The 22,577-nt window shown below is 47.9% G+C and overlaps 1 protein-coding gene across 2 annotated transcripts in view; it reads left to right on the forward strand.

Moving 5' to 3' along the window:
* PPP4R3A (protein phosphatase 4 regulatory subunit 3A) overlaps positions 1-22,577 on the forward strand; it is a 547,019-nt gene that overhangs the window by 354,040 nt on the left and 170,402 nt on the right. For both annotated transcript variants that reach the window (XM_069637435.1, XM_069637437.1), the window contains exon 10: positions 3,471-3,629. In XM_069637435.1, coding sequence (XP_069493536.1) covers positions 3,471-3,629 — 159 coding nt within the window. The remainder of the gene's footprint in view (positions 1-3,470; positions 3,630-22,577) is intronic.

Consider the following 22,577-nt stretch of genomic DNA (forward strand, 5'->3'; position numbering starts at 1 on the left):
CTCTGATTTTGTTGGATCTGTCCGCCGCATTTGACACGGTGGACCATCCTATCCTTCTCTCACGTCTGGCACAGATCGGGATCTCTGGCCCGGTTCTTGCTTGGTTCACTTCCTTTCTTTCTGACGGCACTCAGACCCTCGCTATGCCCCCTTTTCTTTCTTTCCCCCTGTGCTCTCACCTGCGGTGTCCCTCAGGGATCTTCTCTCTCCCCGATTCTGTTTAATATTTATATCTGGGCGCTGGTCTGCCTCATTCGCTCGCATGGACTTAACTGTTATTCCTACGCTGATACTCAAATCCTGATCCGCTTGGATCAGGATCAAACTGAGGTCTCAGCGTGTCTTCATGACTGCCTAAAGGCAGTCTGGGCCTGGATGGACCAAAATTGGCTCAAGCTCAATGGCGACAAAACGGAAGTGATGTTGGTGGGTTGCCCTTCCAACCCCTCACTATGGACTCCCGTGTTTTGGCCTGTGACACTGGGTCCTTTGCCTTGTCCAGTTGACAAAGTGAAGAATCTGGGGGTTATTCTCTCTAGCTATGTCAAATCAGGTCACAGCTGTTTCAGTCCGCCCACCACCAGATCAGGGTTCTAAAAAGTCCTTCCCATGATTCCGGAAGTCATGCGTACCCCCGTGGTGGCTGTACTAGTCCTCCCACGGCTGGACTATTGTAACTCCCTATACCTTTCTCAACCGGTAGGCCTTCTCCAGCGACTTCAACGTATGCAAAACCTGGCAGCCAGATTAGCCACTGGCTCTCCCTATGCTGCCCATATCTCGCCAGTGCTCCGCCGACTCCACTGGCTCCCAGTGGCTCAGCGAGTTAAGTTCAAGTCACTGTGCATTGTCCATCGGGCAATCCACGGCTTTGGAGCTGAATTTCTCCAATCTAAGTTCCTCCGATATATCCCGGAACGTGATCTCCGTTCCTCGGCCACCAACCTACTTGTCGTGCCTAGGTATAACCGGGAAAGAGTCGGCGTCAGAGCCTTCTCCATCGCCGCGGCCAAGCTTTGGAACAACCTCCCACTGCCACTCAAATCTGTCTCCAACCATCTGGCTTTTAGGAAAGCTCTGAAGACCATTTTATTCTAGTTCCCTGGCTTCCTACTGCCTTTCTCAGCCAAGCAGCCCCCTCATTAGCGCCATGATGCCTTTGGGCGACCGTGCGCTCTACAAATTCAAGTAACATAATATAACATAGTTGGTAGCCACAAAAAAGACTGGAACTTGTGGTCTACAAACAATGGCGGTCCGTTCGCTTAAACCCTATTTTCATCACCCCCTTCCTGCGGAAACTGCTGGAGAAGCTGGCCTTGCCTCAACTCGCACACCAAACTTGTTGGTGGTCTCCACATCCATGAATCTGGATTCCGAACATCCATGGGCACAAACTGCTCTTCTGAACTCCCGTGAAGAACTGCTTGCATCTATGGGCTCCCAACTCCCCAGCTGCCCTCATCCTACTCTCTCCTCTGCATTTGACACGGTCAACCATTCCATCCTCATACAAAGACTCCACAATTCCATTGATATCTCGGGTCGGAAACTGGACTGGCTGACATCCTTCCTAACTGACCGCTCGTCCCATGTCATCCTGGGCACCTTCTCCTCTCCCACTTCCTTCTGCACCTGTGGCGTCCCCCAAGGTTCTATCCTCTCCTCATGGCTCTTTAACATTTACCTTGTTCTGCTTGCATGCCTCATCTACTTTTTCCCCCAACTTCCAGTGTTATGCAGACGACACTCAACTCTTTCTCAAACTTACTGCTGACCCCCTTGCACCTTCCATCATTCCCGACTGCCTGTCTGCCATTCCGTCCTGGTGCACTTCCAACAATCTCTGCCTCAACGCCTGTAAAACTGAGATCCTTCCCATCGGCACCCCTGCACCCTCTTTCTTACCTTCACTCTGGCCTTCCTCCATGGGCTCTCCCCCGGCTCCTTCTGTAGCCAGAAACCTTGGAGTCCTCTTCGACGCCCCTCTCTCCTTCCTCCCTCACACTCAGGACATTGCCAAGAAGTCCCACTTTCAGCTTTTCCTTCTCAAAGGAATTCTCCCTTTTCTCACTTTCCCACAGAGGCTCAACATTACCTGACCCCTGGTTCTGTCTAGGCTTGATTATTGCAATAGCCTTTTTCTGAATCTACCTTCTTCCACTCTGCGACCTCCAACAAATCTAGAACAGAGCAGCAAGACTAACCCTTGGCCGTAAGCGCAGAGGACCTCATCTCTCCTGCCCTAAAGTCTTCAGTGGCTCCTGATTGCTGCACTGATTGAATTCAAATCCCTCTGCATCACCCACAAGGTGGTCTGGGCCCAGGGACCTCACTATCTTCAACTCTCTCACCAAATACTCTCCCTCCAGACATCTACGTTCCTCTTACACCAACTTGTTTTGTGTAAAGTGCTTTGCTAAACAGAGGGCAGGTCGTTGATCCCTCTCCTCAGCTGGCCCTCTACTATGGAACAGCCTCCCCCTGCACCTTGAGCAGGACTTCCTTAAATTCCCTAAGCTCCTCAAGATGTTCCTCTTTACCTCCGCCCCATCATCTCATCTGCTAACCTCACAGTTGCTGTGATTGGTGTCCTGGGCCCTCATGCATTCTCTGGGCCCCTGCCCTGCCACACCCAATCACCCAGCTTCTGTCTATTCTCAGCACTTGCCTTTGCACTCCTTCAGCCTTGGAGGCTCGCTTTATACCCAGCACGGCTCCAGCCCATGTAGCACTTACCACACCTTGCACTTAATCTGTTGCTCACTCATGACCACGGACACTCCAGCATCTACACACTCTGCCCTCCTCCTTGCTGCACTTGCACGTTCTGAATACTTGCAAGGCATAGTAGGTTCATCCTTTTTTCCTTTCCCCCTATGTTGTGCATTCAATATGTATCTCTCCCTTGTTCCCTCCCTTTGCTCTGTGGGTGCTTTGAAACAGTATGTACTTGCTATATAAGCGCCTAACAAGTGAACAGTAAATAAACCCCGCTTCTGGGACGCACTGCCCTTAGTGGATGTGGATATAATAAATGACTGTCTGAAAAGTCACTAAAGACTGAGTAGCACTTTGTTATATTGACAGAATCAAAGCTCTAACCTAATCATCTTCGGTACCAGGTTGGATCCCTGTAAAAACACTGACCATTTATTCGAAGAAGGATTTGTAAAGCATTTTTAGTATGAAGACACACCTTTCAACTGACTTAGCCTTTCAAATTTGAAAAGAAAATCTGCAAACACACTTGGAACTGTCTCAAAAATAAAATAAACCCAGTAAAACATATAATACCAGTGATCATCCTTTTGAACATTTGTCATTTTGCTTGCCAACAATAGTTACTTACCCAATGCTCTCAATCTCTAAGTTCTTTATTTTTGTTTTGCTAAGGTCGGTTTTGGGGCTACATTGTGTTGTGTGATATTCTTTTCTGTTTGGTAATTTTATCTTTTACATTTTTTCAGATGATTTTCAGACCGCCCAGCTGCTGGCGTTGATATTGGAACTCCTAACATTTTGTGTGGAACATCACACCTACCACATTAAAAATTATATCATCAACAAAGACATTCTCCGTAGGGTACTTGTACTCATGGCCTCTCAACATGTTTTCGTGGCATTATGTAAGTTTAAGTGCTGTTTGGTTGAATAATGCTGTTGTATTGCCATATGTATTTACTCCCCTCTCCAAACAAACACCCCAAGCTTGCACAGGACATTAAAAAAAATGCTATTTAGCGTTCATACGTTTTGATGCAGAAATTTGTGATGGTTCATTGATTGATTGGGAGGGAAGGGGGGGTGGAGATTTCTCTCCAGTCATATATTCTTGGCCAGAAATGGTCATTGAAACATTAGGCAAAGTAGCACTTTTTCATCTTTTGGTAAGGCAGATTGATGCCAATGCTAGACTGAGGGAAAGGACGACTTTTCACAGGCACACAGAAAAACACCTTCAGATTTAAAGAGAAGGGAGAGGCAGTTTGCTAGTAGCAGGTTCTGCATATTTCAGATGTGAGTAGCACACTCAGGAACAGCATTTCTGATGCTTGTGAATCTGCTTAGAATCACATGGTGTGTATATAGTCCGACATCTAGTGGTAATCACTTAGTATTGCATCTTTTTTTCACAAAGATCGAAAAGGGACGTCGATCAGGGCATGTCTGTAACACTCCCTACGCTGACATGTAGTGTAACCATGGTCCCTCACGTCGAAGTCACCCAGATTCTTCATTTGTGCCATACTAGTTGGTCGCATTAATGCTGCGCTCGTGACTGCAAGATTTATTGATGAAATTATTTTAATATTGTGTCTTTGCACCCTTTTGATGTTCCTCAATGGCAGTTTCCTGCTCACATCCGAAGACTTCAGCAATTGAATTTACATCGTCTGGATGCCTTCTTCACCCTCAAGCTTCAGCCTTTTTGTAGTAGGGAGAATGGGGGGAGGGGGAGGCTTTCTTCTCAACGTTCTCCTAAATTGGAGAATACCTGTTCCAATCCTTTCCTTTTCTTTTCCTTGTCTGGCTGCTATATATTTTTCATTAATGGAGAGAACTCTATTTAAATATTGCCCTTCCTGTAATAGGAAGTTTCCTTGGAGGGACACTCGCAAAGAGTTTAACTGTTTGCCTTGTGACCATGAGGAGTGGTATTGCAAAGCCTGTCCACTTGTTACACTGAAAACACTGGCACTTTCGCATTGGACGATGAACCCTCCAGCACCCATGTTAGACAAGATTTGGTGCAGTACCCTTTGGGTGCACTACAACAACCTTGACCTCCTGGCAATAGAAACCCAACCTTTGGTATAAGTCTGTACTACACGGGTTGGTAGTGTGGCTGAGCAACAAGGCTTATCTCGAGGGGTCAATGTGAGCAGTATGGTGCTTACATAGAGATTCACAGTGACAAATATCCAAATAAACTCTTACACACAAGGTTTCTTGATTAAACAATTATTCATTTAACAGTCAGTTTGAATAAGTCTTCTTCAGAAGGGGCAATGTAATAGTAACACACAAATACACTCCAAAATAAACACTTAGTTTCTCTAAATCAGCAAGTACTCATTTGGGGTGACACACAGACACTTCCTACACCCTCAGGTGACTTAAATATCTAGGACACTGTGGACATTAATCTATCACTGGTACATTTAGATCAATACTGAGATGTGTGTCAAAGTAAAGAGGTTTTAGAATAAGACGAGAGATCACACAAATATTCTTAAACAGGTGGTTACTTTTGAATAATTCCCACCCACCCCCCGTGCAAAGTAAGTTAACCTTTTCCTAAAAGGAAGATGCCAAAACACCATCAGAGGAGAGAAGAGCTGTTCAGGGAGCCAGGCCAGCCAATGCCAATTGGGCAAAAGTCTAGGTGAGCTGAAACACTTCTTGCAGATAAGTAAAGCGTTGCACAATGCTATATAAGTCTTTGTAGAAAAGGGAGAATAAATGTAGGGCCACAAGCTGGGAGGCCTGTCAGGGGTAGATGCAAGCAACTCTACAGGAGCAACCAAGACAAGTCTCAACTGAGAACAAGTAAGGCTACAAGACCAGAGGTAAGTTCTCTTCGGTAAAGTACCTTTGGTTAGGAGAAATGGTTCCGGCCTGCTTCTGTTCCTGTGTGGCTCTGCAGATCCTTATATTCCTGTGCCTCAGTCGTCGGGACAAGAGGGAGGACTTTCGGGGACTCCTACAATACAACGGGGCAATCGGCGAAAGAGGTCAAATTTCAATTCAGTGGCACTTCAGTGTTTCAGCTCCTTGTCTGACCGCAAATAGCAACACCGTGGTTTTTGGATACCACTTCAGACTTTCCTTGCTTCTGGGATCCAGCACTCTGTTGAGGTGGCTCAGGCTTGCTCAGCCAACTTTGAGAGTATGTCCAAATGAGTTCACTTTGGAGTTCATTGGTCCCACCAACTCAAGGTGAGAAGTTGTCCTTGCAGGGCGAATTCGGATGCTCAGCACAGCAGCAGGGCTTGAGCAGGCAAACCAACGGTCCAGGAGTTGCAGCAGGTGTCTCTTCCAAGTTGTTCTTAGGATTCCTACGTCCATTGGTCGACTCTGCTTGCCAAGCCAAAAAGTGTCACCTTTTTATGCAGTTTTCTCTCATTCATTCCAGCCTAGCTGTCAATCACACTGCAGGTTAGCTGTTCTTGCCGGACAGCTAGCCGGCCAATCACCTTTTGGGTGCATTCCTATAACCAAGAGGATTAAGCACAGGGAGTTTCGGGCACCTCCCTCACTTCCTGCCCCTGCCAGACATACTGGAGCCCTGCCCCTGCCAGACATACTGGAGCCAGAGGCGGGCTTCAATCTTGAAATCCGCCGAAGACCAAACGGACAAAGGGACCAAACCTGGTTTGTCGCGCAGAGAAAATCTCAAGAAGGACCTTTACAGCAAGAAATGACCAGAAAAGACAACCAGGGCAATTTTTACTAAATGGACACTCATGGGTGCTTTTTTGCAGCTGCGAACACAGCCGTCTGTAAAAACTCCCAATGGTAGTTAAAAGTAAACCACTGCCGCCAGCCATTAATCATAGAAAGGGTAACTTAAAAATGTTACATGAGAAACTAGACCAAGGGGATACTAAGTAACCCCTATAGCACCCTATTGTAAAAGTGTGTGCTGGGCCTAGAAAGTTAATAAGTAAAGTCAATTTCACTTTACTGCTCTTGGAAACAGTTTATCCAAGAGAAGGTATTTGAACCTCGGGGAAATCTGTAAGACTTCTGTACCACTGCACCGTGTAAAAAGATGCTGCCTATGGAGTTGTCAGACTCCATACCAAAAGAAACTGTTTAATTCACAGTAAAATACATGAGAGAGTGGGGAAAAAGGTCTCGCTCTCTCTAGGTTGAAAATTAAAAAGTCATAGTCCAACAAAAGTGCTGGGAGTCTCTAACGTAGAGAGGAATTAGCACATTTCTGAGAATTCTGCATAAAAAGCCACAGCTCCAGTTCAGTGGCTGAAGAAATTGTTGCTTGGGTCCTCCGACTCCTGCGGGCCCGTCCCCATCCCCACTAGGCATGCCGAACGCACTGCTACAGGCTTATTACCAACTGGCAATGGGCACACAAGCTCACATCAAGGCATAGCATTCAACACCCCCCGTAACCCTTCCCACCCCCTTTGCGTCAGCTAGACTTCAGTTTTTCACACTACCTCTCAGGTACCTAAACTGCTTGATCCTTCAGAGGATATATTTCAAGATTATCAATACAATGCAACACCTGTAGTGCAGTCCCGAGGCGCTTCCATTGACTACCAGCTGCTCTTTAATAATATTCTTAAATGGGTAGTTTGATTAAAAAGGTTATGCTTTTAAAAAACGGTGGCCATAGTCAGATATATTGGCTTTTTTTTTTTATAGTTCGCATGGGAAATCCTTTTTTAAATTACTTTTACTGCCTCGATTTTCAAGCACTTGGGGGAAGCCATTTTGTAAGCTGACAGTTTCATGTGTGAAAGTTAATGCTGTACTCTTGGGGGAGTAATCAAGCAAAAGCCCCCTACTGGGAGCCTTTGCTTATTGCTGCTGGAGAGCAGAGCATTTTTCAACATGAAAATGTGAACATGCTTGGCCTCGTGAAATGATTTAGCATCTTTTTACAGTCTGTTGCACAGGTAGTTTGTGGAATCTCATAAGTAACTGCAGTTTTTCACACAGATTGCTGAATGTTCGTGTGCAGTTTATGTGCCGTGTCTGTTCCTAAGCTTCGGTTTGAAGCTAGAATGGGGTGCCTGCTCCACAGCATACCTCCCCTCTCCCCCCCCTCCCCCTCTCTCACCCCCCCTCTCCTCAATGTGAGGGCACACATCTGTAAGGTAGGGCCTCGCAGAATGACTGTGCTGGCAGATTCTCAGCATGCAGTCAGGCAGGCGTAGGTTTGCAGTGATACAGTAACTCTTCAGTATTTAAATGCCAAGGATGGGTCGAAGGCTGTGCAAGTCTGAAGCAGCTTGTGAGAACTCTCCACTTCTGTCTCACCCGCCTCCCCATGTGATTAAACAGCTACATTGTATGAGATTAATTGGCACCTTGTGGAAAAGGTTCCACAAACGCCCTCCTAACTCACTGCAAGTAACTACATTGGAACCCGCGTACACCGTCCCTCTGGATACTCTCGCAGCTCCTTACTCAGCTACCAAGAGGTTTCAGAGCGCTTTAGTCTCCTGCAGATATCTTTGCAGCGCTTTACCAACACCTAATGGCCACACAGCGCCTTTTGTAATTATTTGTATCCCTTCAGAACCATACCCACTGCAGGAAAAACTCCCCAGCTCACTACGTCCTCCAAGCAACTACTTAATCCTGGTTTGCTCATAGTGTCTTATATACTCCCGAGATCCTCACATCACCATATCATAACCTGGAATACCCCCACCTCCAGGCGTACTTGATGCTGTGTTACTGTGTACTCCATTGCTGATGTCCTTAAAGGCTCTCACCTATAAGACTGCTTTTCTAGTGGCCATTACTTCCATTAGGATGGTAAGTGAACCACAGGCTTTCTGTTCTAGACCCATTTGTTGCCATTCACAACTATAAAGTGATTTCTTTTGCACACCCATCCACACTTTGCACCTAAATTCATCTCAAAGTTCCATGTAAACCAGTCCATAGAACTTTCATCTTTCTTTAAAAATCCTACTTATTCAGCTGAAAAAAGCTTCCATACACTGGCTCTTAGGAGAACCTATCATGTATTACCTCAATAAGACCAGCACCACTTGAGAAGACAGATCAATTCTTTGTCTCCATTGCCATTGGTCGCTAGAGAAGGGGATCCTGTCTCTAAACCGGCATTTTCTAAATGGATCGTTAAATGTATCCAAACGTGTTACTCTGTCAAAGAGGGCTTTACCTTTTACGCCTAGAGCACATTCTTCTCTAGGCACAGGAGCTACTATAGCTTTCATTGCAAATATTCCTCTAGATGCTATTTGCAAGGCGTCTGCCTGGAGGTCTGTTCACACCTTTAGTTAACATTAATGCTTAGATGCACATTTTAAGACTGATTCTCAGGGGAGTCTGGCGGTTTTGAGACACCTTTGCTGCTGTTCCTTCAAACATCCCACCTCCATTTCCTGGTACTGCTCGCTAGTCTATGCAGAGCATGGTATTCTAAGCAGACTCACAAGCATCCTAACACGTACATTACTTACCTTAATCTTATTTCTGGTGCTTGTAGCTGCTTAGATTAACATGCACCCACCCTTCTTCCCCTCTTGGAGCTGAAGGAACAGACATCTTACACCTTTCTATGCTTCTGTACTCACTCATTCTCTTCAGGCTCCCCCCATGGCAGAACAAAAACAGGGGGGCTGGGGGTTTACACTGCACATCACAATAGGGATATTGTTAGACACGCCCAGGTTGACGTTGGTTTTCGATCTTCGAAAAAAGATGCAATACTCGGCGGTTACCACTAGAGGTCAGAGCATGTGAATCTAAGCAGATACCAGCACAAGAAATATGTTTACGGTCAGTAATTTATGTCCTACATTATAAAGGAATAGGCCGTTTGGTAAGTGTTTGTACATTTCAGAAACGGTCGATATGTTTTCCAGTAGTTGTGTACATTGCAAAAATTACTGTGCAGTTTGATTAACCATAACCGATGTGTCCCGATTGTAGGCATTCAACATTGTTACTCTGTTGCGTTCCTCCTTAATCGGCACATAAAGAAGACAATACTACCTACCTTAGCATAAACGGTTGTCATTCACCCTCACCACACGTAAAATCAATCCACTTAATTAAGCAGGATCAGAAACCCACGATTACCATAGAGAATTAATTAGTTCATTGTAAAGTTTTTTTAGTGAACGACATTGTGGGATAAAATACTCCTAGTTGGAACATATTCACTTCGATACCAATGCAAGGAGGTCTGCAGGCTGACAAAGGCTTTACGGGTCCAAAAGGTCCTAGTGATGTAGTCTGCTGTACAGGAGAAGCTGCAAACCCCCTCCCATTCCCCCCAAACAGGAAACTGGTGGGGGGGAGGGCTGATCAGTCCATTCGCAAACCTTATCACGTCTATCTGGCATTGTATGAACTCCAAATGATCCTCTACCATATTGGGGCTTAAGCACATAGGCAAATACGGATGGTGTAAGGAATCGGGACAGTACCTGTATTGGATGGACACAACATGTACAAAGGGACTCAGCCACCGTTCAGACATGCCATCTTCAGGCCCTTAAGTCATTTAAGCCGGCACCTTTTAAACTCATCCAGGCATTGATGAAACAAGGCAGGCACATAGAACCTCGTTCACTCAACCTCACTCTCTTCAATTTCATGGATCGTGCATAACGTCTGTAACAGCTCTCTGTTAAGGCATTGGGCCAACTCCTTAGAGCAAAGGAAGTCGGTTGACGCTTACGCTTGGAAAGTGTCCACTCTGCCACTGGTAGAGCGCTGGGTCACACTAAAGGGTCTTCTGCTACAGAGATTAAGGACTAACCACTCTCGGGTGGTTCGTTCGGGCGCTCCTGAACTTCGAAGGGAACTCTGAAGGTTAATGCAGTCTCCTGAAATGGGTCCACAACCCTCTGATCAAGGACACTGTGCATAGTTTGCAAGCTAATGGTGCCTCGAGCCTCTGCTTTAATTCCAAATATCAGGAATAGCACAACTAGCTGCTCCATGGTGTAGAATCGCAGGGGTCCCTCGGAATGCTCACACCATACCAGGTGCCTGCGGCCAGTGTTGTCACCAAAGGTTCTACCGTGCCTGGATGCCATCATCTGGACATGAGCAGCCTGACTGGATAATGCCCAGCATGGAATCAAGGAGTCTAGAGGTTCCCCTCCCTTAAGCAAAGTGTGGCTGTCCGATTGACTGCCTCATAGCAAAGCCTTTTAGATCTCCTTAAATGAACCCTCCATTCTTTAAAGGCCTTCCAGGGGCATGGACAGAGAGTGGGGTGTTCACAAAATGTACATTTTTATTTGTCTTTACTTTCACAAAAGTACTGCCAGCCTGGGCTTGGGGAGCCTGACTGATTAGTATGACTTAATACCAACTCCTCCATGGGATCACGCTCTTAGGAAAGTCTGAATTGCTTTCTCCCTCAAGCAGTATCCTGCATGCTGTGGCCTTGTGACTCGTCCAGATTGATAGCCAATGAGCAACACTCTAGTCTAGTCTGAGGAGTTCAGCATGCACTTGCCAAATTCAAATCCCCCAGTAGGGTTGACTTAAACGTTCACCCTTGTGAGATTGAATAAAGTACCATAAAATAGGGTGACATATGTTAAAATAGGGTGACATTTGTTATTACAGGGCTTCTGCATGATGCACTATCCAAGAATATCCATTATTATTCACCAGCCATTTGATTGCCTTAACTGTTCTGGCATGGATCATATTACCCCTTTGTACTGCCACTCTTGATTTCCTCCAGGCCTTGGACGTTAGTCTTTAATGCCAGGCATATTTATTCAAATAGGAATACAATGTGCCTAATATTTCCTTTAACCCCACACGTGTTCATTTATAATTCGCTACAAGCCTTGAATTCAAACCCTCACATACTCTTATGTCCCCTTTCCTCCATACTCTATCGGCGTCCCTTCTTGGGGACGGGAGACGGAACCTTTTTTACCAGAAAAAAAACACCTTCCCCTTTAAATTTAGAGGCGCGGGGGGGGGGGTGCAACCCTGGGATCATGCTCTGCCCTGACTCCGCCGCCACACCTCAGTCCCCTTTTCCGCGTCAACGGGAACTGGCCAAATTCACCAGCGCTCCTGGGTTTGTCTTCGGCCATGTAATTCTACGCGCGGCTACTTCTGTCATTTTTTGTCTTTCTATCATTCAGGTACTCTGTCCACTGTCCTCAGGCGTCACGCTCCTGCCTGGCGCATGTCGACGTCTACAAGGGTCAGCAGGTGTCATCCTGCAATGGGCTCTTTCCAACTTCAGACCCCCATGCCCTCTGCCTACATTGCCTTGGCCCAGACCACGGTTGGCAATCATGTTTGGTGCTGTAACGCTCACCTGATTCTCGCAGAGGCGCCGGTCTTGACTGGGCGACTACCGTATCTTCAAAGGTGATGTGTAGCACCCGTTGGCTCTTTGGGCTGGACCTCTGTGCACTGTATGCCTGACTTCAAGAGTAAGATGTCTGCAGACAGAAAATATGGGATTAATGAACTGGGGTTATTGGGGTGTCCCTATCTCTTCCCTTTTTTGCTCTCCTGTAGACCCCCAAAGGTTAACGCTCTCACCTTAGGTAAGTGAATGCCGAGCTCTCCATCTGCCTCGGGGCAGGGTGCTGTAACCAGTTTCTTCACTGGATCGGTAGCGCAGGCCTCTTGACTTGAGAGGACTGCTGTCCGTCGTTTACTGCACGAACGGTAAGTTTCGAGTAATTCTATTGTCTTTAAAGTCTTTAGCAATGATGTCTCTTGTTTTGCAGGTTATGGCGGATGACGGGCTGAAGTGAGTTGAAGATGGAGTCCGTATGCGCCTGGAAGGACGTAAGTAAGCGCTTGTTGCCTGCTTCACGATGCGCCCTAACTGTCTTTTATTTTGCAGGTACGAGGTCGGAGCGGCTGCAGGGTGCCGGAATACCCACTGGGGTTGATGTGGAAAGGAGTAATGGCACGTGAGTATCAAAGTTCCCCAATGTCTTTAAACGCACCTTGTTTTTGTCTTTCAGATGCAGGATGCAGCGCCGAAGGCCTCCGGAGCGTGCGAAGAGTAGGTAAGCCTTTGTCTTTCAGATGCCGGAATGCTAACCTGTTCTTTCTTGTCTTTATAGGTGTTGCTGAAGACTGGATTCAGGATGGTAAGCCTTTTTCCTTAGGCCCAGGATCCGATGCAGAAGACACGATGAGCGTTCTGCTGCAGAGGATGCAGAATAACGCAAAGCAAGATTCATCCACCGGGTGTGGTTTAAATAGCCTCCTGCAGTGCTTAGGTGTCTCCTTCCACAGCCACACCTAGGTAAGAAAAGAGTTCCTGCTTTCCAGAAGAGTTCCAGTGTTCTGAATCTAGGGAGTGGCTCCTGCCCCACCCAACAGGAAAAGTAGTTCCAAACAGAAGAGGATCAGAGGCTCAGCTGGCAGGCAAGTAAGCAGCATGGTCTGCTGCAGGTAAGTCCACCCAAGCATTATGAGCCCGGCGCTTCCAGCGCGGGGACTGGGCACATTTATGAGCCTGGTGCCACTGGCGCCAGGACTGGGTCCAAAAGGTCCCAATTGGGACTGGTTGGCCCTCGGAACCTGGGTTATGGATCTGCTTCCAAGGGAGTTGGGAAAACCCTGACCTTTTGGAAGCAGAGATCATGACAGGTGCGTGACTCGCTGTCCTTGAAGGCGCTGAAGACTAGCCAGGTGGCAGGAGCTCTCCCAGAGGTCGCCTCCAGAGGATCTCAAGAACTTCGAGAAGTATCGAACCAGGCCAATATTTTCCAGTGCACCCCGCAAGGAAGACTCCTTCCAGGGACTCTCCTGCGCGAGAGGGACCGGCCAGGTCCTTCTACCGGCACGTGCACCGAGGCTGCTACAGCTACCAGCCTTTGGGTCGAGGGGTCCTCAGATCCTCCCCGGTGCAGTGTCGAGGGCCTGGAAGGTTCTTATACCGGGTATAGACCCGAGGGGCTTTGCCCTAACTTCGGTAATACGTCCAAGGGGCTATGCCCTAACATCGGCAATATGTCCGAGGGGCTACGCCCTAAAGCCAGCAATACATCAGAGGGGGCACCTTAACGCAGCTCTACCTACCCCCAGGTCGAGGGTGTCGCACCTACCGGACCAAAACCTGAGGAGCTGGGTAGGCCTTGTGATCCACACATGAGTCTTGGACGAGGCCGGTCCCAGCGGGGTGGGCAACACGTCGCAGTCAGCTTGACAAAAAGGCTGCCACACCAGAAAGGGGCACCCGTCCGATGCCATTCCACGAATTCGGCGAACGAGTTTCAAGGTGCGACTGGTCTCAACCAGGTATGTGGTCTACAGTCTACCCTTCATTTGTGCAGGGCAACTTTCCTGTGCGCCCATATGGACAGGGTACATGGCGGTTCCAGCAGCCCCTGCTACTTTGTCGGTAACCCCGGCCAACTCTTGGGCCAGTGAGGAGAGGCTCTTCAAAGTTTCTCTGCCTCATGAGGTCTCCTCAGATGGGAGTTATCAAGGACGCAGTCAGGGAAGTCCTACCTGCCATGCTAACGGCACCACAGACTCCTCCATCAGGCCCCCAGATCCCGGTGCAGCTGCCTCCTCCGGCTGCACAGCCAACTCTGCAACCTCTGCAGCCTCCTCAGCCTCCGTTGCCTGTACCTCAGCTTCCGGCGCCATCTACCCCTCCTCCACAAGATCCTCCAGATCTGCAGGATACGGACGAGGAGGAGGATCCAGACACACCATCCTCAGCCAGGGCTTTCCATGAACAGGAGAGGGGTGGGGGGGGGTGATCTCTCCCACTCCTCTACAGGGGAAGAGCTGGACAAGAACAGCTCACAAATGGCAAAGTGTGTCCATTTTTAAAAAGACCATGCCCAAATCGTACACCCAATCTCAGCAGGGCTCGGAAAAGGGTCGTACATATGGAGGGTTCAGCGGCTTCCAGGAACGCAGATCCAGGCAGCCGGAACGCTTGCCATTTCAGAACCGGTTAAAACAACAAAAGGGGGTGGGGAAGAGTAAGGGCTTTTTCCAGTCCCCCTCCTCAGTGTCCGCCTCCGAGGGAAAGAAGGCATGATACGCCCCTTCGTGTCCACATGCCTCCAGTGGGGAGCAGGCTTGCCCTCCATTCATAATTCTGGTGGCAGAATTTCACAGACCCCTGGATCCTCATTGTATTATCCACAGGGTACCATCTTCCTACCTCCTCCCCTCCACTCCCACAGGTTGGGACAGCAACTCTTTTGGCGGAGATCCGGTTGCTCGTAGAGAGCCAGGCAGTGGAGGAAGTCCCAGCCTCCCAGCGAGGCTTTGGCTTCTACGCCAGGATTTTCGCCATTCAGAAGAACCACCAGGCAGGCCAGAGAGTTGTGCTGGACCTTTCCACCCTCAACCTCTCCCTACCCCTGCAAAAATTCAAGATGGTTACACCAGCTTCTATAGCGGAGACATTGGACAGGGGAGACTGGATGTGCTCCTCCTTGGACTTGAAGGACGCGTACCTACATGTCCCGATTTGGCAGCCCTATCGTTCTTTTCTACGTTTCAAGATCATGGGCTACCATTTCCAATACAAAGTCCTTCCATTTGGCCTCAACTCTGCCCCCAGGGTCTTTACCAGACTCATGAACGCTGTGGCGTGGTACTTGAGCAGGTAACGCTTTGGCACCTTAGCCTCTCATAGGCCAACCTGGAGATCATACAGGGCGGCAGGTGCAAAGCCACCAGGGCCCAGTACAAAAGCAAATGGACCAGATTCTGCCACTGGGCAGACTCCAAGGGAATTGACCCCTTGGCCTGCAATTTGGACGGCATCCTCTCCTTTTCAGCGCACCTCGCTCATTCGGGCATACAGGTGGACACCTGCCGTACATATCTTGTCGCCATTCGGGCTTACAGGGACTTGGAGGGAGGCATTTTTTCCTCCTCCAACCCTATTGTGAAACATTTGACTGGTCTTGCTAGGCTCTACCCGCCCGTCCAAGAGACTGCACCCTGTGTAGGATCTTAACATAGTCTTGGGTGCTCTGGTGCACAAACCATTTGAGCCAATTGCGTCTGTGGACATTAGGCTGCTAACAATCAAGATGGTCTTACTAATCGGTCTTATCTCTGCTCGAAGAGTCAGCGCGATCCAGGCGCTGGTCGCCTCTGAACCATATACCACCTTTCACAAAGACAAGGTAGTCATGCGGACGCACCTAGCATTTCTTCCCAAGGTTCCATCTGCATTTCACTTGAACGAAGAAAGTGTCCTTCCTATGTTCTTTTTGGATCCCAAGGTCAAAGCACAGAGTGCTGCACTGCCTGGATGTCACGCGTGCCCTAAAACTCTACTTGGACACGACCAAGGGTTTCCGCAAGTCGGACGCTCGGTTTGTCCCTTTCGGAGGCTCGAGGCCAGCTTATCAGGCCTCTAAGGCTTCCATATCCCACTGGATGGTCTCTGCCATCAAAGAAGCGTATGAGGGCCAGCACAAGCCGCTCCCGGCCAACATGCATGCCAACGCAGTCAGGGCCAAGGCAACGGCCATCACATTCCAGCGCCATGTCCCTTGACAAGTCGTAAGCAGGGTGGCCACCTGGGCCTCTCCCTCGCCTTTCTGCAAAAATTACTGTTTGGATGCTGGCTCTAGATCTGATGCAGCTTTCGAACAGGCGGTTCTCAGGAACCTATTTGCTTAAGGAGGGTCTCCTCTCCACCCTGGGGCACCATTCAGTTGTAATCACCCATACAGTATGGAGGAAATGGGACGGGACGCAAGAGTCATTGTAAGTTGCTCACCGTAGTGACTAACCTACTTAGTCCATAGTCCCCTTTCCTCCATACGTCCCACCAACCTCCCCCCCCCCCCTAATAATACTGGTGTCATAAGCAATGTCAAATCTATTGTCGACACGTCAATGGGGTCTGAGGTGTGGCACCAGAGGGCGGAGTCAGGGCAGCGCATGCTCCCAGGGCCGCACCCCTGCACGCTTCTAAATTTTAAAGGGGAAGAAGGAAAGGGGACTATGGACTAAGAGTATGTTAGTCACTACGGTGAGTAACTTATATTTTTTTTGTGTATTCTTGAAACTTTTAATACTGTGACTGAAGAATAAGCCAATTTAGCCAAGTCCCACATGTATGGAAATACCAGTTAGTTACTGATTATGTTATGTGAATGAGAACATTGAGTAACTCGATGCTGCCATCTTGTGGCCAGTGAGGGCAACTGCAGATTAGACGTTAAATTGCCATAATGAGTTCCTCTTATGTCAAACATGCCTCCAACCTTAGTTGAGCTGCCACGCATGTTCAACTCGCAAGACACAACACTCAGAGGAATTTTGGTTACTCTAAGTATGCTAAAAAGACAAGCTGGTGGCGGCAGTTATTTTTGCAATTTTTTTGGTGTATTTCATTTTAGCCTTGCTGCGTTTACCGTGTTTGGCTACTAACTGTGACTAGTGGTCAAACATGGCCATGCCACAAGGTTTTTCGCTTGTCCTTTGACCATCTTGTGTTTTACCCATATCCTTATATGGACTTCCAGGGCACCGGAAAGCAGAGGCTTTTGACGCCTACTGGAGGGCTGTGGGTGTTTGCTGCCAGGAAGACTGTTGTGACTGTCTGGTCCCAATCCACAAACTGGTTTTGGTGTGTCTGAAAGGTATGCGTGAGTTTTGCCGCCAGTGGTCCTGATTGGACCACTGCTGGAGTGTGTGGGGGCCAGATCTGTCATTGGCTAGTTGGAGTTTTGGCTCGTACCTGGCTTTTAGGGCAGGAAAAGGGCTCCTGCCCCCACTCTGGAGAATCCTGGAAGAAACCAAGAATCCTGTCCAGCTGCAAGACCCACAAAGAGATCAGAGACCCTTTGGAAGAAGGTCTGGTGTTAGGTAGGATTTTCATATTTATAAGTCTTCCTGACCTGTGTCAACCCCAGAAACTTTTGCCTGGATTTGGTAACTATTTTACCTTGTCCCTAGGTGAGTGGGTATCTTGTTCCATTCTAACCTAGTGTTTTACTTTTTTTTTTTTTTTTTTTTTTTTTGGGTGACCTTTGTGTCTCTAGTCTATGATTGGAGTTATAATTTCCTATAACTTTGGACTGACTTAATGTAGTATAGCAGCACACAGCCTTTTAAATGCCGTGGCTTCCTTTTTAGATCTTATTATTTCTTGGTTGAACTACTGTTCCCAACACCTGGCAACCAACTTCTGTTGCTGTCCTGATAGAGCCATGTCTTGTTTTAGATCTACAGCAGTCCCGCGAAGGAGCTGCAACCTTGGAGTTAGTGAATATCCATTCTCGACGTCGGGTTGAAGTCCTACGAAGATCAGCCTTCGGAAGTGTCCCTGGACTGCCCAGTGGCTGACCAGCTCAGAGTTTTGGCTACCATACTGCAGGAGTCACTGTTAAGAGTTGGGGCCTGGACTTGGGGATCTTCACCTTGAGCAACACGACCTACCTCTACAAAACGTTGTGTTCCTAGCATCAAGGGGATCCAGAGATTGGACCCAGAGTCTGACTTCCGCAAGTGAATACCTTTGCGTTACTGTGCATCGGTGACCGTCGTCCAAAACTGCTTCCATTTAAACCAGGAAATATGCTTGGCTGTGTTCTTCTCTAATTCACAGTCTGAGGCGGAAAGAGCATTGCACTCCTTGACTCTGCGTAGAGTGCTCAAGTTCTGTCTTTTATGGAAGTCATAAGTGCTGTTCGTCACATTTGGGGGCGCGGCCCCCCGTACTTAAGCATATGTGCCCATGGACAAGACGGTGCCTGCGGGGACCCATGGTCACGCAGTCTGGTCAAAGGGCTACTACAGGCACCTTTCAGCAGCACGCTTCTTGGCAAGTCATTAGTAAGGCAGCTACGTGGGCCATTCCGTCCTTTCTGTAAACCTTATTCTCTAGATACCAGTTCTAGATGGGATGCAGAATCTCTTTGCTTCTTCCTACGTTTGAAGGATATTGTTACAGCTCCACCCAGTTTCTGTGCAATCACCCACAAGGATGGAGGAAAGGGGACAGGACGTATGAGTAATTAAAATTACTCACCATAGTGACTAGAGTACTCCTAGTCCTTAGTCCCCTTTCCTCCATACGTCCCACCCACGTTCCCTCGCTTGTATGCCAGGGGCTAATGTCGATACTGTCAGGGTTACAAGCGTCCGATGTGTGAAAAGGGGACTGAGGTGATGCGCCTGAGGGTGGGGTGGGGAGTCCCAGGCATTCGCACGCCCGTGTCGTGCCCTGCCCGCTAAGCAAAATTATACAGGAAGCTCACATTACAAAATAGCCATTGAAAGAAACCTCCCATTCTCAAACTAGCAACCTTCTCCCCACTCTCGCTCAACCTCCCTACATGCCCCTGATACGCTCCCTGTTCCGTTCCTTCTCTGCCATCTCCCACCCCGAATTCCTAAGGCTCCTCTCAAATAGCCACGTCTCACTCTCCCCGGAAGACCTTTGCCCTTGCCCTACTCAAGAACATTTTCTTTTCGACATGCGCAGGCAGCCTACTCTTTAATCAACCACTCTCGAACATCCGGCTTTTCCCCAGAAGCATACAAAACTTCTCACATAAGACCTTGACTAAAAAAAGCTCTCTTGACCCCCTCTTCACCTCCAATTACCACTCCATTCCTAAAAATTGCTTCATTGCCAAACTCCTGCATTGCGCAGCTCACGTCCTGCTCAGCCTCTTCGCAGAATCCCGCGGCCATCTAGAACCTACTCATTCAGATTTCAGACCCCTCCATGGAACCGAATCCTCCCTTGTCTTAATCTGGGATGACCTAAGAACAGCAGATTCAGAAGGCTGCACTAATCCTCATGGACCTCTCCGCTTTTGACACGATCAACCACAGCACTCTGACTAACACTCGTCTCCCTAAGTACCAGGGACACTGTCCTAAGAAGGATCTCCTCTTTCCTCTCTGACTGGTCCCAAATCGCCTATCCATCCTTTCTCATCTACCCTCCAGCCGGACCCTCAGGAGCTTCCCTCTCCTTTTCATCCTTCACCTATCCCCACTCCTGGACTCATCCACTCACACAACTTCACCTGCGACAACTAAGCAGACGACACACAGCTCATTCTCAATATCCCCAACTCCCCGTCTGCACCCCACCCAGATCTTGTATCCTGCATCACAGACCTAGACCGCTCGATGACGAACAACCTCCCCCTCAACCATGGCAAAACAGAAATCCTAATCTGTGCTAAAACAGTCGTCCTTCTGAAACCCACCCTTTGGCTGCCCTCCCACCCGCTACATCATCCTCAGTCGGAAAACTGGGTTACAACCTCCGCTCAGACCTAACCCTATCCTGCCACATTAATACAGTCTCTAGATCATGCCACTTCAGCCTCTGCATGCTAAAACGAATCTGTCATCTCTTACCCTCATAGAATCTTAGCAATCATGGCCATCATCCTATCCAGCCTAGACTATGCCAATTCCCTCTATCTAGAGCCCCTTCCTTTAAACTCTGCTCCAACGGATCCAAAATGCTGCAGCAAGGCTCCCCCTAGAAATCTCCCCCAGAGAACACCCCTGCTCTCAAGATGCTCCACTGGCTGCCTATCAGCAGCCGGACTGCTTTGTGCATTACCCATTATGACCTACACAAGAAAGGCCCTGAATTCCTCCAAAACAAACATACACGCTACCTCCCCAACTGGAACCTAAGATCAGGTTCTGAAGACCACCTGGTGGTCCCTCCTTTCAATTTCTCCAGACTAGGAGTGTCTTTACGGGCACATTTATTCCAGTTGGATGGAATTAGACAGCATATTGCACTTGGATGAACACGGAGGATGAGCAATGTATTGCACTTTAACTGATACTGGGCAGTTTTTCCACTTAGATGGAGTTAGCACTTGGAAGGGGTGTGTAGTTGACCAGGGTGCAACGATGTTACGGTTTCTCAGTTGAACAGGGTGCTGCACCTAGTCAGGTCCGTGAGGGCCACCAAGTCATGGTTTCTAGGCAATTGTAGAATGTGTTCCGCTATATGTAATGCAGGGGCTGCCACCTATACGGTCAAATGGGGTCTTGAAGGTATCTACCTTATGATGGCTGGATACATGCAGAATGCACCCAACTTAATTTATCATCCCCGATGTATTAAAAATGTTGCCAAATGTATCAATTCTAGGCTTTCTCTTGATTAGAACTAATGCTTTTTTCCACTAAAAAACCCACACTTTTGAAATCAGCCAAAGGTGCAGCAACTCTGCACAACACTGCTGCCATAAGAACGTAGCTGCCTTTCATGACAAAAATTTGAACCGTAACTACACACATAATTGACTATCCTCTTAGCCAATCTCCCCCCGCCCCACCGCCCCTCACTGCTAGACATGGGTGGCTAGTAGGTACTCGGCCAAGCCCCCATAACCTTTAATGGCCATTATGTACACACGCATATTTGCATCTCTGAACTTTCCCAGACTTTGGTTCCCTCAGAGGGCATTCAACCTACAGCACATTGGGACCATACCCATGCTTAAAGGTACTATACAAATGATGAAATGAAACCCAGTGCACACAATCAACACACACACAGAAAACCGACACGCACAAATGACAATTTCTCCTGGTTCTACAAGCATCAACAGAAAAGCACATCCTCTACCCTATCCCTCTTCCCTCACTAACCTACCCCACCCGCTTTCTTACAGAGCCACATGAGCGCCTGGAGACCATATAAATGGTAACTCTGCGCAGTATAAATCCATATAACACTACTATTGCATTTGCTGAGATTTGCTTGTGCCTCCTGTAGTGTTTTCCAGTGCCTCGCCTAAAAGACAGAACATGGTTGTCTTTCCAGGCTTCTCAGAGCATGTGTATAGTTTCTCTTGGGCTACAGCCACTCCAGCATAGATCCTGCATGTCACCATTAATTAAGTAAAATATGAAGGGATGCCAATATTATCTGCGTAGGACCTGGTATGAGGTCAGTTTAGTGTTGGAATCTCTTTCCCCTGCTGGCAAAGAGTCAAGGACATATTTTCCTACTTTATATTTTCATGCTTCAGGCCTTTCTTCCTCACCGTTCTGGGGGATGTGGGGGGGGGGGGGGGGCAGGGGAAGGTGTCAGAAGATTTGCTAATTATTTTCATTGATGCAAACCAAGTGTTAAGACATGAAAGTCCCATGACAGTTTTGCTATAAAGAGGTAGTGGAGGTTCAGCGCCATATGTTTGTCAATCGCTAGAACATTTCCTGAAGCAGCTAAAGAGCTTGACTGATGAAGTCTGTTAGGGAGCTTTTCCTTGAAACCTGTGGTCAGGGTGTTTAGGTATTTCTTGACTTGGAGGTACCAGCAATTTCCCCCTCCTCCTCATCAGGCTCTCGAAGTGGCAGAGAAGTCCTGAGCGCACTCTTGGGTGTGGAGTAGGACTGTTCTTACAGTATACCATTTTGCATTAATAGCACATTAGAAACTTTCTATACACTAGATATGTAAAAAAAAAATAATATATAGTTCTATAAGAAAGTCCAGAGAAAAAACACTATACCAGTAGGTAAGTAGATATTGTAAAATAAATGCAACACTATAACAGGTAAGTAGCAACAGGTTCAAAGGTTTGTAGAGTTAAGTCTTTCCTGGAAGGAGAAATGCAATCACATGTAAGAAACACACTTACTAGCCAAGCCCAAAAGTTTGGGAAGAGACGAAGGAAGACTAGTTGCGCAGTCTAGCGACTGCTTCTTGGGACAGCTTGTAGAGTTCCTTTGGAGTGAAGCCTAGAGGAGACACTTGTTCATGAAAAGGGGACCCCGAGGTGATGAAACGTGCAAAGAAAGGACTTGCCGAAGCAGAGAGTCAGTTGAGCAATAACGTGGGTTCAATGAGGATCCGGTTTGTAGTTTGAAGAGGTGGTCACTGTGCACGTTGTTTGGGGACCACCATG

This window comes from Ambystoma mexicanum, chromosome 14 (assembly GCF_040938575.1).
Source record: "Ambystoma mexicanum isolate Mex_15411 chromosome 14, UKY_AmexF1_1, whole genome shotgun sequence".
Taxonomy (NCBI): domain Eukaryota; kingdom Metazoa; phylum Chordata; class Amphibia; order Caudata; family Ambystomatidae; genus Ambystoma; species Ambystoma mexicanum.